Source organism: Cetorhinus maximus, chromosome 13 (assembly GCF_964194155.1).
Source record: "Cetorhinus maximus chromosome 13, sCetMax3.hap1.1, whole genome shotgun sequence".
NCBI lineage: Eukaryota > Metazoa > Chordata > Chondrichthyes > Lamniformes > Cetorhinidae > Cetorhinus > Cetorhinus maximus.
The window spans coordinates 108,416,122-108,433,493 of NC_135891.1; the positions used below are offsets into that span (position 1 = coordinate 108,416,122).

Below are 17,372 nucleotides of genomic sequence, written 5' to 3' on the forward strand. Positions count from 1 at the left end.
GTGTGATTTCAGCATCCTCTTTTGGAGCTCCCTTGATGAATATGTGTTATCTTGAGTCATACCAACCAGAAACATCCCAGTTTTAATTTGTAGTCTGTGCTGAGTGAGTTAATGTTTGTCAGGGGTGGTGTTCAAATGCTACAGTGGTCCTCAGTGCCCTTGGGGTAGGGAGGGGTTATGTTAAGCTGAGCTCCTACAGCAAATGAATAATGACTTTCAACTATATATAGCACCTTCAATGTAGAAAATTGTCCCAAGGTGCATCATTGAGCTGTAATCAGACAAAAATGAGCCCCAGAATGAGGTATTAGGGAGGGTGGTTTGGTCAAAGAATAGGTTTTAAGGGTCTTAAAGGAGAAGAGGAAGGTGACAAGGTTAAAGGGTTTGAATTTCAAAGCATGGGAGCTTAGATGGCTGATTGCTTGGTTGCCAATGGAGGGGAAAATGGGTCATGGGAGTCGGGGGGGAGGGGCGGTGAGGTGGGGCGGGCGTGGGGTGGTAGTGGGGGGGCATGATGCCAGAGATGGAGAAATAAAGAGTTCATGGAAGGAAAAAGAAGAGAAGCTTACAGGGAAAGGCCATGAAGGAACTAAACACGAGGTTGAAACTTTTAACCTGCAGGTCTTGGGGAACCACAGTGTAGGTCAGGAAGGACAGGCTGAGTGAGATGGAACAGGATAGAATATGAGCGGCAGTGTTGAGTAAGCTGGAGTTTATGGAGCTTGGAGGATGATCACTATCAAGTGGCTCCTCTTGGAAAATACATGCATGTAGATGTTGGGTAATGGTCAACCCTTATGGTTAAATAGCTAAAATTGATCTTCTAGACTCACATTTGAAAAATGGTGACTTAAGTGTGATTCAGGAGAGTGCATTAGCTAAAGTGGGCCAATGTATTTTGCAGCTGTCCTTCATGCTTCGGCAATAATTTATGGTGTTCCTTCTATTTTAGACCAATCCTGTTCCTGAGCACTGGTGGTGACCTGATCCAAATGCCAAGTTTTATTAATGCCAGTGGTGAGTTACCAATGCAGGCACTGGAAGGTCTTATTTAATATTTTAATTTTATTTAAGTGGTATGTTTTCCATTCTGTGTAAGGGTCAGGGGATCTTTTTCTGAACTAAGTAGCCAAAATTACTTGGGGCTGAGAAAAGCATCAACGAGTCAATGAAGACAAGACGCTCCTTTCTAGCATTCGGGAATCCCATACTCTCACACTGGCAGATAGGAAACCTCCATGTAATTGGGTTGGGGGGGAGAGGGAGGGATGGGTGGTGGGGAGGGTAGTGGCAAACTGTGATATTCCTGGCATCAGCTAGGTTCCAATGCTAGTAAATGGTACAGCGGAGAGTAGAGGCACAGAACCAATAGAGAGGAGGAAGGGGAACAGAGAGAGAGGAGGAAGGGGAACAGAGAGAGAGGAGGAAGGGGAACAGAGAGAGAGGAGGAAGGGGAACAGAAAGATAGGAACAATGGCTTACTGGAAATATAGGGAGAAGTGCAGCCATGAGAGAAGTGAATAGGGAAAAGGGATGGGGTGAGAAAGAGAGGAGAGGGAGATCAGATAGAGAAAGATGCATTAAATATAAAGAAATCCTATATAAAGGTTTTCATTTATTTGAAAATCTTTTATAAAGGTCAAATTTTGGAAAAAATACCAAAGGAACCATCGAAATTCAACATTTTTTTGTGGGATCATTTTTCCAAACTAGCCGAAAAAATAAATCTCAGCACTTGGGTGCACTTTCAGGAACTTCTGCCAGTGTCTGTGGCCAGTTCCCACATATACTCCACCTTGCTACCTATGTCTGATTGCAGCCCTGAGCTCCCTTCCTGCCCATGGCCTAGTCCTGGTTCCTGCCACCCATAGCTTGACCCCTTTCTTGGCTTCCTTTGTCACTTTTGGCCTCAATCCAAACACCCACTAAGTTCCTTCTGGCTGTTTCAGCATGATTCTTGATCAACTCCCCTGGCAATTTCCAAGAACAGGGAAATAAATTGGTCAGCATCCCTTCCCTGAATTCCTACTCTCCCTGTAATCATCGTCCATCCTTAATCTTCCACTGAAATATTAGAAGCACATTAATTACAATGTTTTTATTACAACTAGTCACCTTGTGCCTTGCTAGCCAAAGGCAACACCCCTCCCCTGACCCATAAAATGTATTTATTGTTTTTATAATTGAAGTTCCCAGTTAGTTATCTCCCAGCAAGGAGTGAAGGTGTATTCAATTATACTTATGAACTTAGTTGAATTTTGCATATTATATTGATTTATTATTTGATATATTTATGTTATATTAGGTATATCATAATTATCACATGCATAGTGGTATTAAAGGACCAGACAACATATTTCCTCTTATTTACTGTCACCTTGGTATTGCACAGCACATAAAATAAAACTTGCCTTCCTGGCCTTCCTTAAGAATAAATCCAAACTGTTACGAAATCCCTCTATAATCAGACTGCCATAACGCTCTAAAATCAGCCAACAAATATCAAGAATCAATTAGCAAAACTGCAACAGCTAACAATACGAAGGAGGGCAAAGGTGATGTTGAAAATTGCACAGGGTCTGGGTACGAGTGTGATTCCTGAACACCTTAGCCACTGGGAGTCGAGCTAAGAGTAGACACAAAGTGGAGAGGCAGTAAGGGGGGAGTCTGAATATCCTGGCCTAACTTCCATCAAATAAGGAATATCTCAAAAATGCATTTCCTACAAGTCCTGCAGATACTGTCATCCTGAGCAAAACGAGTTTGCCCATTTTTGAAACCAGTTTTAAAATTGCTGCACCTGGGCTAATTTCACCTCGGGTTCTTTCCTCTCGATTGGAAGGTTACGCCGATTCTGTTCATGTGGTGAATATTTCCAGCATTTTTGTTTTTACTTCTTGCATGTTCATCATGTGAGTTCAACAGAACTGTACAAACCTGCTGCGTGAAACAATTCCCAGCCTTCAGTGATCAGTGTCACTCCACCGAATTCACTGAAAAGGGTTACCCCTTTTTTTTTAGAAAAAAACAAAAATGTAACAACTTGACTTGTCTTTAATTAAACATGTTTTTGCTTTTATTTCTCCCGTCTTATTTGTATCGATAAACGTTGTCCTCACTTGAGGGGCAGAGAGGTAACTTTTGTTTGGAACATCGGTTAGGAATAAACGCAGCTTTATGGAAGAGAAAAGCGACACGCCAGAAATGTAGCCAAAACGCTGGAACCCAAAAGTAGCCAATGGGTGACAGAGGACGGCGAGGCCCCCACGTGGGTCGGGCCGGGCGAGCGGCGTTGCCATTGGTCGGCGGGGCGCTGGTAATTGACGAGTTGCGGTGAAAACATTAGATTTCACTCCAGGAAACCGCGTGTCCTGATCTGTGCCCAGTGTAAAGTCTTCGATCGGTCCTGCCTTAGTTTCCTTCCACCACCACCACTATCACCACCACCCACCCCCCCCCCCCCCCAAAAAAAAAAGAAAATATTTATTTACCATCTCTATTTTCTCCCCGTTTTTGCGTGTGATTTATTAATCTGCCTTTCTTACACATCAGCCAGGACGCCGGGAGGAGAGAGAGAGAGAGAGAGAGAGAGGTGGTGGTTGTTGTTGGGGGGGGGGGGGGGGGGGAAGAGAAAAAAAGTATCCGACATTACTGACAGATTTATGAGCCAATTGCGAACCATCGCCTGAAGGCTACATGATTTGATCCCGGCAGAGAAGAAGTGCTTGTTTGAATTAGCCCATCTGAACAAAGGGATCCAGGGGATGTACAACATTGTATTACACTGTGTTTGATCGCGGCTGTTTTTTCTTTTTTGTTTTTTAAAAAAATATATCATTTTGGGGTGCTTCTAATTTAAGATCGCAGCAATCTGGAGGATTTACTTCGTTAGCCGCACACCGCGAAAAAACATGTTTCCTCACAACCGTTCGTCGGTAAGTGCTTTGGTCTTGTTCCTGCATGAAAGGGTACACTGAGTCGCCGCTTCCGTACACTGCGACTGTCTCGTTATATTGTGGCCTATTTTTTTTTTTCTTGTCTCTTCTCCCTCAGATGAAGTTAAAGTGATACTAACGCGGGGAGGGAATTGCTAATAGGCGATTAGTTCGGGGTGTGAGTCTCTCACACTGCGAACCTCGTTTGCAATGTAAATACTTACATGGCAGGGTTTATAATTTTTCGGCACAGCGCCTTTACGGGAAGGGTCGTTTTGTGTGTGTGTGTTGTTGCTGCTGCTGCTGCATTGTCCTGGGTTTGCCGGGAAGTCAAAAACTCCAAACAACTGGAGAAAATGGAGATGGGTTGTCCCCGGGGGAGAGAGAGAGAGAGAGAGACGCTAGGCACCCACATAAAGAGATTCAGTGGATTCCGACTACAAGTGAATTAGCTTTTAATTTGTTTACACCGTACGGTAAAGCAATTTGGGACTTTAAAATAAAAAAACCCCCCCATCCCGCCCACAGTTTTACAACGCCTTGCACTCTAAGCCGAGGGGCATGTGCCCTACACGTGTGGGGCAACGACCGAAGGGACGGCTTGCTCCAATTACAGTCAGTTGTTTACATTGGCATCTGGGGGGTGATAGAGGTCAGATAATTCTGGGTGCCTGTCACAGTGCTGTTGTCTGTGCAGTGACTTACCCCGTCCTTGTATTCCCTTGTTAGTTGAGGGCTGACTGTCATACTTGCCTTGTGGTTACTGCAAGTGTTTTTTTTTTCTGTCTCTCCCCCTCCCTCCTACCGATTCATGGAGGATGACACCACCACTCCTTAAACGCTATGTCGGCCACATTCATATTAGAGCAATGGCGAGTATTGCTGTTAGGACTTCAAAATAGAAATCTGGCATTGATTTCCTTGCTGGGACACGGTTCTATGGGGAGGCTAGTAGTTGTTCATCACACAGATGCACTTTGAACAGGGGTTACTGAGCAGGGGCCCTGTTTGTGTACTGACTTGTACCCTGGCATGTCATTTGGTGTACCAGCAGCCCAGCCCATTGGAATTGTAAGGGTGAAACTAAGACATTTCTGCATGAATGAGCCCAAATTTAAAATGGCCTTCCTTGTGCGTAGACTCCTACAGGACAGAAGGAGGCCATTCAGCCCATCGTGTCTGCTCCAGCTCTTTTATAGAGCTATCCAATTAGCCTAATTTCCCTGCTCTTTCTGCACAGCCCTGCAGATTTCTCCTTGTCAAGAATACGTCTAATTGCCTCCCCCTTTTTTCATAAGTTGCTATTGAATCTGCTTTCAATGTCCTTTCAGATGCAGTAACAATTTCAGATCATCTTGGCTCACTGAGGCTATATTTTTGTCCGCCCCCCCCCGCCCCCGCCCCCGCCCCCGCCCCCGCCCCGTTTAGCTGGTTTATTTTTTTGTGGAAGGTGGCACCTTCCTGGTCTGTTGGCACGGAGATGGTGTTTGTAATATTTTAAACTGTATTTTCGGTCTTAAATGTGATGTACATATGAGTATGAATATGAAACCTTTTTGGGATATATCTATATTCCTACTGTGACTTGGGTGGTAAAATGGTTAGTGTTCCACATGAGGTCTGCAGGTTGATTGTTTCCAGTTTATATTGTGAGAGGAGCATAAGAATTGGTGGATTGATAAAAGGCCAATCTAGTTTACCATCTACCCTCCTGATAAGTTGCACAATATAATGACAATGGGCTTATTGGCTACCATTGGTAATCAATCTGTCACCCAGTTAACTGCCCTCGACATGAGGCCAATGGTGGGAAGTATGAAAGCCATCGCTGGAGAGGTGGGTTTTCACCCTTGGGGTGCTGTGTGGGCTTTCCCTTGTGGAATGGGGAGGAAGGTTGGGGAGTGTGAGGGTCCTGCCAAGTTGTTCAAACAAAAGGTTGTGGAAATCCATAATTTGCTCGCCCGAGAGACTGTGAATGCTGGTCCAATTGAGATTTTCAAGACTGACGTTAAATGATGCATGACAGCTTTTATTTATAGAGCATATTAACATAATAAAATGTCTCAGCTCTACACAGGAGTGATATCAAATAAGATTTGACACTGAACCACATGGAGATATTAGGACAGGCTCTAAAAGCTTGGTCAAACAGCCAGCTTTTAAGAAGCATCTTAGAGGAGAGAGTGGTGGAGAGGTTTAGGGAGGGAATTCCAAAGCTCGGGGCTTAGGCAGCAGAAGGGATGGCCACCAATGGTGGAGGGATTAAAATTGGGGGATGCACAGGAGGACAGAATTGGAGGATTACAGAGATCTCAAAGGGTTATAGGGCTGGAGGAAGTTGCAGAAATGGGGGGGATGGGGGGGATGGGGGGGGATGGGGGGGGGATGGGGGGGGATGGGGGGGGGGGGATGGGGGGGGGGATGGGGGGGGGGGGGATGGGGGGGGGGGATGGGGGGGGGGGGATGGGGGGGGGGGAAGCTTTAGAGGGATTTGAGAATGAGAATTTTAAAACAAGAATGGCTAATTGACGTTGAGGTACAGATTAGCCATATTCACTCTGGAGTTGAGTCTGTATCATGTGTGAACCTATATTGGTCTCATTAGAGATTTGGCTTGTGGAGGTATGTTTATCTACCAAGTGATACTGAAAGTGAAATGGGCACATAACCTTTTTATTTGCCAACTAGTAACTTAAATTGTTTTGAAACATGTTCTAGTGTTCCTTGGCTTTTTCCCATGCTTGCACCAAAGACTATGCAGTCACTGGACCAGGCACTGAGCTTAACTAAAGATATGGAAAATATAGGGCTTCAGTGAGGGGAATTGATTGGTCGGGGCTACCAGGTGTCTGTCCCAAACAAACCTGCTTGGAGATGCTCTGCAGTGAAGCTAAGTCATGTATTCCAGGGTGCTTTGTGCCATTTGCTGTGCATGGGCTATTTGCTGATGGATGAACTTGTTCAACCCAGACGTTTTGCATCCTGTGCGCGTGCTGGATACACAAAAAAGCAAAAATGCCTGTGAATGGTTGCCTACTCTAGAATCGTTGTTATGTAAACAGACCGACTGGGTGGAGTAAATATATTTGGACGAAACTTGTGAATTGGCTGTTCTGTGTGTCAAGGAAAATGAAGTTGGATACATTTCTGTTTTAATCATGTGGCCTGTCTTAAGCAATTTTCTTGTGAACAAGAAATGAATGCTAGGATTGATGCACTGCTAGAATGGATAGAAGGCTATGTTTCTCTTTCTCTCTTAAAGAGTTCCTCACATCAGACTGTTATTCCCCCTCCCCCAAGCAGTTGAGCTTGCAAACCTGTATGAGCCCTCCTCTAACTTGTTGGTCATTGCTGTGTAATTTGGCCCCCTATTTCCCCCTTTCCCGATTGAATCCCCTGGCAGTCACCATTTTGAGAGTTATAAGCATATGGCTTCATTGGAGGTGACCTCATTTGAGCTAAACAGGAATCTCTTCATTTCCCCCTCTTGTCTGCCCCCTCTTCATGCCTTCAGCTTTCTAACTGCTGAAATAGGTTTTCAGTAACCTTCCCCTGTTCCATTTCTCACTCCTCAATAGCTTTTCAAAGTCACCATCTCCTAGCCTAATGTTTCCTTTGTATGGCTTTAAGAACACTTTTTTTTCCTTTGATCTCCATATATTTATCTTACTCCTATTTTCTTTATTGCCCCCCCCATCTGAGACATTGACCTCTGCTGGGCAGTGGCAGCCATGGCTCATATAAATTGCCTTTCATCATGTGTGAATCTACAGAGCAGGCATTAACCAACTATGTACAGCTGTTGAGGACATCACAGCTGAGTCTGTCCTGTCTACACCTGCACTTTTCAGCAGGAGTTGCTGGATAGTAATCAGAAGTGGGAAGCCTAGCTGCTTTTTAATCTGTCTCCCCTCCCTAGCCCAGGGGCAAAGTGCCAATTGCTGATATCAGCTAAAGGAGCATAGACCTGGGATTGAACCTGAGACCTGCTGCTGCATATTGTTTATTAGCACACTACAAGGTGCACTTATACCTAAAGTCATTGGGGGAGCAGCTCCCTCATTTTCTCACCCATATCCCTCTCATCATACATTCACATAGAAGTATTAGATTGTAGCAAAATTAGAGTAGGATTGCTACTTGATATTGCACAGAGGTTGCACCACAACTGATCCTTTATTGGGTTAGCAGATGAAGCACTTGACACGAAAGTGATAATTCTCATTTGCATGTAGTTAACCAGCTACTGCAACTCTTTGTAATGACGGCTGATTGGATTTCTTTTTCCAAAACCAATACAGTAAACCCACTAATATGGAACTCAATGGGTCAGATTTACACTCACTTAGCAGCAGGCTTACATTTAGTGATAAGAGATGAGTAAATCTCAATACTTTTGGCAGAATCCAGTCTTGTAAGTGACCATCAGGATGAGTAGTCATCCTTTCGGTACATCTATATATAATGGCCTTATCTTGCATGTTTAATAACGCTTCAGACTTGCCCTGACATAGCCTAAAGCAATTGATAATAAAAATTGGCATCTGATTTTTTTCAATGTTGTGGAATAACATCAGCTTGGCTCAGTGGTAGAATTCTTGTCTCTTAGTCAGAAAAGGTCATGGACAGAAGCCCTATTCCGGGAAATGAGTACATAGTCCAGGCTTGACATTTCAGTGCAGTAGGAGGTGCAACATTGTTTGGAGGGTCTGCCTCTCTGATGACACGTTTAAACTGGAGTCGCATTTGACTGTCAAAGTTGATCATGTAAAAGATCTTGCAGCAATATTTCTGAGAACTGAGAGTTTTCCCAGTCTCCTGGCCAGCTTTTGCTCCCCCAGTCATCACTTCCACCATGCTGCCAAAGACAGATTGGCCATCCATTTCTCTCATTGTCTGTTTGTGGGATCTTGCTCTACACAGATTTGCTGCCTTGTTCGCCTTCGCAACTATGCTTCAAAACGATTTGTAGTCAAGCTGCTATTTAAGGGAAGGCCTCAGGCCTACCTTCTGATCAGGGATATGCTCGACTGTCTGCAGAATGCACTTTTCCCAAAAATCAGGTACAGCTGGAGTGCCTTTTACCTGTGTGCAATACATTTCCTGAGCCCCCTGGAGCCTTGAGGAGCCATCTTCTAAAAATTTAGATCCATGTTGCCATTAATTTGCATATATCTCAAGTTGCTGATTGTGTGCTGACAGAACCTGGTGTCTAGGCTTGGCATTCGTCCACCTAACAATCTTTCCTCACCTAGTGTGCTTCTGATGATTGACAACTTGGGAGGATTTGGAAGGGAGGGTGAAGAAAAGACAGCGTTGGTGGAATCTTTTGATCTTTTGCACAGGGTTAGTCTGTGCCTCCGTCTGCACCTCCTAGTAGCTGCCAGAGTAGCAGAGGCCTGGGAGTATTTTGATTGTTCGGACCAGGAAAGGGTGGATGTTGTTCTGTGTGCAGCATTGTAATTGCAGTCCAGAACTGGAGATAAATTAGAAAGATTCCTTTCACACTGAAGTGATATTTCAGACCTGCATTTCTTCACATCTCAATGCTTTGATTGAGCAGTTTGGTCTTCATTGGAGAAGGCAGCCTCGTGCCATTTATGTCTAAATTTGGATTGGATTTGTCTGTGCACATTGCTGTGTCTACTGTGCAGTCACTTCTGACTTATCACCGTAGCTTAAATTAGTTTCCCAAACCCATTTCATCCCTGCTAAATCTAGGTTACTTTTAAAGTCAGTTTTGTGGTGAGTGATTTTTATATATAGCCACAGCCTGTGTAGGTGGAACAATATTAAAGTACCCAAGCTGTACCAGTGTTGACTGACTGACTGAGGCTGTAGGTATTTTTTTGGCTTTCTTGCCCTCGTTCCTGCTCATCACTAGAGTGATTGGGAAAGCAGATGAGTATACCACAAGCATCTTCCAGTCTTCTTAATGCGAGACTTCTGTACAACACAATTGACAAGTATAGTTATTATCAGGTGAAAAGATAGTGTGTGTTTTCTCTGCTTAGACAATCCGAATGAAAATGGATGGAACTCTTGACATGTTGTAGTACAAGTTTAAAAGCTAGCTGCTGATGAGATTTAAAGCAACGACTTGAATGACGTGAAGCAATTGTCTTGCCGTACTGTGTTACTGAAAGTGCAGTTTTTCTACTTATTTTAATGGCTTCTCAATGGGTAGGGATGGGAACTTCCCTTGCGTACAATCTATGAAGCGAGTGAATGAAGATCTGATTTATTTCAACTGTAACTGAGTCTTCCTCAATTTCCCCCCACTAACTCCAAGCTGCAGCCCCCTCTGGTATGTTGCCCAAGTGACTGAACTTGACAGGCGAGCATTGGTGAGCTATGTGACTGCAGAGGGTATCACAGCCATGCCCACTCTGACCAGATATCTGTATCTGCATCTGTATCTGCATGCACTTTTCCTCAACAGCATTCACTGGAAGGAGATGAGGAATTGGAGCTTTGGTTAACCTCCACTTCCATTTTTGTACCTCCACCCCTCCCTCTGCCTATTAACATCCTGGGTGAGATTCCTTAAGTCATCACTGACGGAGGAGACTGAACCTAGGCTCTTATTTATGGGCGGTGTTCCATGGTACACTTGAATGAAATATTGATGGAATCTAGCTGGCTGATGACAAGGGTGCACTGCCGGTACTGTTAGTGAAGCCTGTGCTTTAAAACAGTATTTGTTGAGCTGACTTTCCAGGGGTCTGTGAAGTACAAACATACGAACAAGGAGCAAGCCATTCAGCCCCTCGAGCCTGCTCCGCCATTTAATAAGATCATGGCTGATCTGATAGTAACCTCAAATCTGCATCCTGCCTACCCCCGATAACTTACCTTGGTAACCTTTGCTTACCAAGAATCCATCCACCTTTGCCTTAAAAATATTCAAAGACTCTGTTTCAGGAAGAGAGTTCCAAAGACTCACGACCCTCTGAGAGAAAATTTTTTGCCTCATCTCCATTTTAAATGGGCAACCCCCTTATTTTTAAGGAGTGACCCCTAGTTCTAGATTCTTCCACAAGAGGAAACATCCTCTCTACATCCACCCTGTCAAGCCTCCTCAGGGTCTTGTTTGTTTCAACCAAGCCGCCTCTTACCCTTCTAAACTCCAGAGAATACAAGCCTAGCCTGTCCAACCTTTCCTCGTAAGACAACCCACCCATTCCAGTCATTAGTCTGGTAAACCTTCTCTGAACAGCTTCCAAAGCATTTACATCCCTCCTTAAATAAGGTGACCAATACTATGCACAGTACTCCAGATGTGGTCTCACTAGTGCTCTGTATAACTGAAGCATTATCTCCCTACTTTTGTATTCAATTCCCCTCGCAATAAATGAAAACATTCTATTAGTTTTCCTAATTACTTGCTGTACCTGCATACTAGCCTTTTATGATTTGAGCAATAAGACACCCAAATCCCTCTGCATCCCTGAGCTCTGCAGTCTCTCACCATTTAGATAATCTTTTTTATTCTTCCTGCCAAAATGGATAATTTCACATTTTCTCACATTATACCCCATTTGCCAGATCTTTGCCCACTCACTTAACCTATCTATATCTTATATCTATAGTCTAGCAGTGTGCACACCTGCAGCGGTCAGGCAAGGTGGGTGCAGAGTGTGGCACCCATATGTACAGAGCAGGTTGGCCGTCTCCGCTCGGAGGAGCGCTGATGTGGCAGGAAGGTGGCAGGCAGACCTGCAGTTACTGGGGTTGGTGGTGAGCGCCAGGTGAGTTCATCCTTATTCAAGAGAGGGGAGCTTTCAAAAATATTGAAGTACTATGTACTCCAAGGTGCCAAAAGCCAAGTTTGCCCAGGTATTATGAGTATATGTAGTAGAATTTAGATTGGATTCCGGGGGGGAGGGGCGGGGTGGGGTGGGGAGTGGATTGTCCACTAATCCATTCGAAAAGCAATGTTTCAACCAAAAAATGTTTGAAAACCACTGGTTTAAAACAGTGAGAGGTGAACTGTTAGCCCTTTAAGAAGGGTGACTGGAGTGTGGAGTGGTGGGCTTTTGTGATAGTGTTTTGGAATGAATGTCATGGATGCTATTACTCTGCTGCTCAGATAATAGCTTCTTTAAGCTCTCTAGTTCTAAATGATTTGCTTGCAGTTCACCATCCGCTATCCACTGCATTTATACAAATGGTTGCTGTGCTGCAAGTTACTTGTGAACCGACCTGCTTGCTGTGATCATATTATGCTTGACTACTTTCTTGTCAGATGTGATGAAAGGGATACCATGCTAGTTTACCTGCTAAACCAATATAAGAAACACACACATGTTTTCAAAAGGCAGGGTGGTTTGTAGTCTACCATCAGCATTCCTCCGTTTAGGAATTTCTAATTTGCGAGCTAAAAATCTCGATTTTTGTTTTTACTGGTGCCAGCGAATGATAATTCAGCAGGCTTATTAAAGTTTCCCGTGCTATTTAGCTTGTTGAGATTCTTCACCATTCACTGTGATCTCTGTGGCGAGTGATACTTTGCATGAATATATCCCAACCTATTTCTATCTCTCTCTAGGTTCCACCATCTGCTACCCCAGCAGCAGCATCCCAAACATTAAAATTCACCTTCCCGGAAACATTGGATCGGATTAAGGAAGAGTTCCAGTTTCTGCAGGCACAGTACCACAGGTATGGATGGATGTTCCTTCTGCGCTAATGCTACCATGCATCTGGTGGCTGGGGGTCATCTCCCATTTAAGTGCTTTTATGTCTGTTTGACACTAGGGGGCACTGTTTTCACATGATGTGGCTTCCTTTCACTGGCTTGGAAACAAGTTAATGACCAGATGAAATCTGCACTTAATTGAGGCAAAACTTGACGATGATGTGGCTCTAGCCCCCTCCTTCCTTCCCACCTAGCAGAGATGGCTTTTGAGAGCAAATCAGTTTATTCTTGCTGCACCAGATTAGAGCCCACAGATTCTGACTTTCTTGGCTACTTACAACGTGCCTTTTAAACAAGTCGGAGTTGCCCTTTTCAATTTTGGATCGGATTAATCCTTAGCATTTAAAAGGGCATTTAAGAGATCATGTATCCGTCTGTTTTTTTTTTAAAAGTTCTGAGGGGGAAGGAAATGTAGCTTTGACATTGATTAAATGTATGCAGCACATATCCTGTGACTCAGCCCTTCTGTGTTTTTTAAATTCCTGGATGCTACTTATCATGCACAGTGGACCTTGGTGCAGGTCAAAAGGGCTTTCTCTGTAGGCTGCATAAGTGTCATTGCCACAGTTTCCATATTTTCTTGCAGTGTGTGGGGTTGGGGAGGGGGAGGGGGGTGGTGGGAAGTAACATATTATGGTTCTCAGAAGGTTCATGAGTTAGATAATGATTCTCTTTTATAAACAGTTAATGATGCTCGCTGATCTCACTTAATGACTGTCTTTGGGAAAACGATCCCAAGTTACGCTTTGTCAAAATACAGACAGATTTAACTCGTGGGTGCAGTTGACTGCGCACTGCTTCTGCACGGGCTTGGGTGTAATTGCACATCTTTTGATGCATCTTCCCATAATTTGGACTCGACTGATCTGTCCATCAGGCTCTTGACGTGTCCCAGTCGCTCGCTTAAGCTACTTCTGCAGCTGCGTGCTATTACTATGTACATAATAAACCAGTGACGTCAACAGATCAGAGAATCATTAGCATATAATTAGTGCAGCTCTAGGAAGGCGTATTATAATTTAATGGCTTGATGTGCATTAATTTGCCATGCTGTAAACATTTTGTACATCACACTCAATTAAAGCTCTTCCATTTAGCGTCAACTGGAAGGCTAGTATGTCAACAATTTAAAATATTAGACTAGAGGTCTGGGATTTGAAACAGCCCGTGTAATGATAGAGGACTCGGGAGCAGCAACTGGTCCAGAACTGCTGCTGTTTCCTCTTTCCTTCCTTACCACCAACCCGCCTTAACTCTGTGCACTTATCAGTAAATAAAAGCAGAAAATGTTGCAAATGCACAGCAGGTCAGTCAGTATCTGTAAATGGAAAACACCAATTAATGCATTTTATGGGGGGCAGGTGGTGCAGGGAGGTCAACACCTCCATGTCAGTTGCAGGTCCATTTCCTAATTGATTTTTTCTCTCTCTCTCTCTCTCCTTGAGCTAGCAGTGAGCCCATACAGTAAATGTACACTACATTAACATTCAGAAGCTTCTAATTAGAGAAACTTAAATGACAGGTGCAGTGTATTTGTATTGTTGTATATTTGTTCTGTTGGAATGATCAACATTGGGGAGGGGAGGGTGCGAAGAGAAGGTGATGCGGCTGATGACAGTTCTCACTATAGTGGGGCTGTTGGAATGATCCTTCGCTGTATCCGAAACTGCCTGAGTATACTGCGATAAAACAAAAGCAAAATAGTGCGGATGCTGGAAATCTGAAACAAAAACAGAAAACGCTGGAAAAATTCAGGTCTGGCGGCACCTGCGGAGAGAGAAACAGAGTTAACGTTTCGAATCTGCACGGTCCTTCTTTAGAGCTAACGGGGGGGTGGTAGAAAGGTGTGTGTTGTAAGGCAGCTTCACGGGTTTGAGGTTCCACTTTGAAAGGCCGTCGGGTTTTGGAATCAAAAAAAAACCAGGAAGTGCTGGATATACCCAGCAGGCCTGGCAGCATCTGTAGAGAGAGGGAAAAAAAACCTACGAGTCGGATATGGTTCCTCTTCAGAACTGGAGAGGGAGAAACAGAGTTAACATTTTGAATGGGTCTGCAGTTCTGGAAATAACCAATTTTTAAAATTGTGCCTCTCTTTAAATAGCCTGATTCTATTTTCCTGTCTTGTCCAACTAAAGAAATTAAAATCAATAGCGTGGGTATTCTTCAACATTGGAAGGTTCATTAGATACCAGGTGACTTTGAGCTTTTTTAAAAAAAAAATTCAATTTGTGCAGCTGACCATGACCGTTTAGCAAAACCAGAGGCCAGACAGCAAAGCCATTTGATTTTCCAACAGGAACAGTTGTTTGCGTTTGGCAGAGGAAGAATTGTGAATAAAAGCAACATGTTGTAGATCTCTTCACAGATGTTGCCAGCATCTGCTCCAAGAAGGAGCGCTGATGGAAGGATCTACCTTAACTCGAGCCGGCAGAGTAGCCGCTGTTTGGAAAAGAGTGAAAAGCAAACTTAAAGCAGATGCTGGGAAGCTTTACTTTTTAAAAAAAATGAAGGGTGATGAATACTTACCTTGGCCCCTTTATCCCATAGAGCATTCAAAAAGCAGTGGACACTGTCCTGGGAGAGTTGGATACCTATAGGAGATTCTGGATGACCCAATGGCATCCTCTTGGTTTTTTTTTTATTTGTTTATGGGATGTGAGTGTTCCTATCCTAATTTCGCCAGGTTCAGAGGGCATTTTCTTTAAAGAGTCAACCACATTGCTGTGGATCTGGAGTCACATGTAGGCCAGACCAGGTAAGGACAGCAGATTTCCTTCCCTTAAAGGGAGTAAACCAGATTGGTTTTTACAACAATGGTTTCATGGCCATCATTAGACTTTTAGTTCCAGATTTTTTTTTTATTGAATTCAAATTCCGCCATCTGCCGTGGTGGGATTCGAACCCAGATCCCCAGAGCATTACCCTGGGTCTCTGGATTACCAGTCCAGTGATAATACCACTACACCACTGCCACCCTTCATTCTTATATAATATGAAGCTGACGGATTCAAAATAATGATCTAACAATTCCCCAATCAAACACATATATTGGGCGGGACTTTCAGCCTAGATTTGGGTAGCGGGAGTTGAGCAGGCTGGGCCTGGAAATTTCCCACCTCAGGAGAACAGGATTTTTGTTGTGGGCGTGGAATGTTGGGGTGGGGGGGTGGGGGGGATGGGATGGTGGCAGGCCTATGTGCATGATCATGTTAGGCCTCTTTCCCACCCCCAAAAAGAATTCGGAGGCAGCCGCGCTTTCTGCCAGACGCAGAGGTGGGCTGTTTAAAAGGCCTGCCCCAGTGCTGTGGGACTTCTTCCCAGCTGTAATAAATGCAATAAAACAGAAAACAGCTCTCTAGCCCTCACCCCTCTCCACACCTCCTTGGCCCCCTCCATGCCAAGCTATGCCCTTCTACCCCCCCCCATGACCCTCATACCCCTTGCAAACCTATGGCACTTCCATGCCCATTCACCGGGTACACACTGTACAGAACCAATGAATCCTATATTAGCAATGCTGTGTGAAAATGCTTTTAAAAAAAGTCATTAATTCATAACTTCTGCAACAAAAAAGTCTCCTTTTACTACAGCCCAATAAAAGTGCAATCATCCAGACCTTTAAAGTATCTTTAGCAGAAACTACAAGCACTAGACACCTCTTTATCTTGCATAGATAAATGTTGAGCAATTGAGAAGTAGATCCAAGAGAAAAAGCTGTCAATCAAACAATGTTTTCCCTTGGGCACAGTTATTTTCACAGACTATTGGATGTCTGGGCTCTCAGCTGACTTACAGGGCTGTAGTAAAAGCAGTTTTTAAAAAAAAGTTGTGAATTAATGACTGTCATATGTGAAAAAGCTTTAACAAACATTGTTACTATAGGATTCATTGTTCTGTACAGAAAGTGCACTGGTTGAAAGGATATGAAAGTGCTATAGGTTGGCATGGGCATGAAGGCCCCTGTGTGAGTAAAGGGGCATAGCTTGACATGGAGGGGAGATGGGGCAATGGGTGGTGGGTGGAGAAGCATAAGTTCCATGGGGATATAAGGAGCCATGGAGTAGCTAGAGGGACATGGTTTGGTATGGGGGCATGGGTAAGGCCTTTTGAACTTGCCCTTCAAAAGGTCCCCTCATCCAGACCATGGTTCTTGATGCCTTGAAAAGCTCGTCCAACTCCACAAAAATTGTTGTGGGTTAGGAGATGCCTATCCCCGCAATAGAGCTGGCCAGGTAGGGGGTGCAAGATGTGGGCTCGCAATCCGTATCAACCCGTACCCTTATCCCGCTTTGAGGAAAATTGGGGGTGCTGGGAATAGGGCTTTGAATTGGGTCTTGGCCACCATTTTTAAGGGTCTGTGGAGTCTCCTGGATTCTGAAAATCCAGCCCGTTATCTTCCAATTTTGTCCACTTGACCTCCTAGGGGCCCTGCATCTATGACAACTTCCAGGCCTCTGCCAATACTGTCTTTGAACTAGTTGGGGCATTGTAGTAAGTTTTGTTTTTAGCCAGGCTTCTTTCCCCATGCAGAGCCTCGCTAGCTGGGAGTTTGGTTTGCAGAATACACTCTGTCACTTTGTAGCCCTCATCTCCAACCTATATTTTGGTCAAGAAGCACTCTCTGGGAGTGGGCTAGACAGAGCCTTCAAAATTTACCATGATGTTCGAGTGATCCATCTCCTTCTTAGCCCTGGCAAGATGATATCTACCTCCATTTGGTGCTTCTCCACAGCAAT

The 17,372-nt window shown here is 44.2% G+C and overlaps 1 protein-coding gene across 4 annotated transcripts in view; it reads left to right on the forward strand.

The window, feature by feature from the left end:
* Positions 1-993: 993 nt before the first annotated feature.
* LOC144688932 (transducin-like enhancer protein 1) overlaps positions 994-17,372 on the forward strand; it is a 173,447-nt gene continuing 157,068 nt past the window's right edge. For all 4 annotated transcript variants that reach the window (XM_078555971.1, XM_078555970.1, XM_078555972.1 and 1 more), the window contains exons 1-3: positions 994-1,017; positions 3,861-3,935; positions 12,487-12,599. In XM_078555971.1, coding sequence (XP_078412097.1) covers positions 1,009-1,017; positions 3,861-3,935; positions 12,487-12,599 — 197 coding nt within the window. In that variant the 5' untranslated portion in view covers positions 994-1,008. The remainder of the gene's footprint in view (positions 1,018-3,860; positions 3,936-12,486; positions 12,600-17,372) is intronic.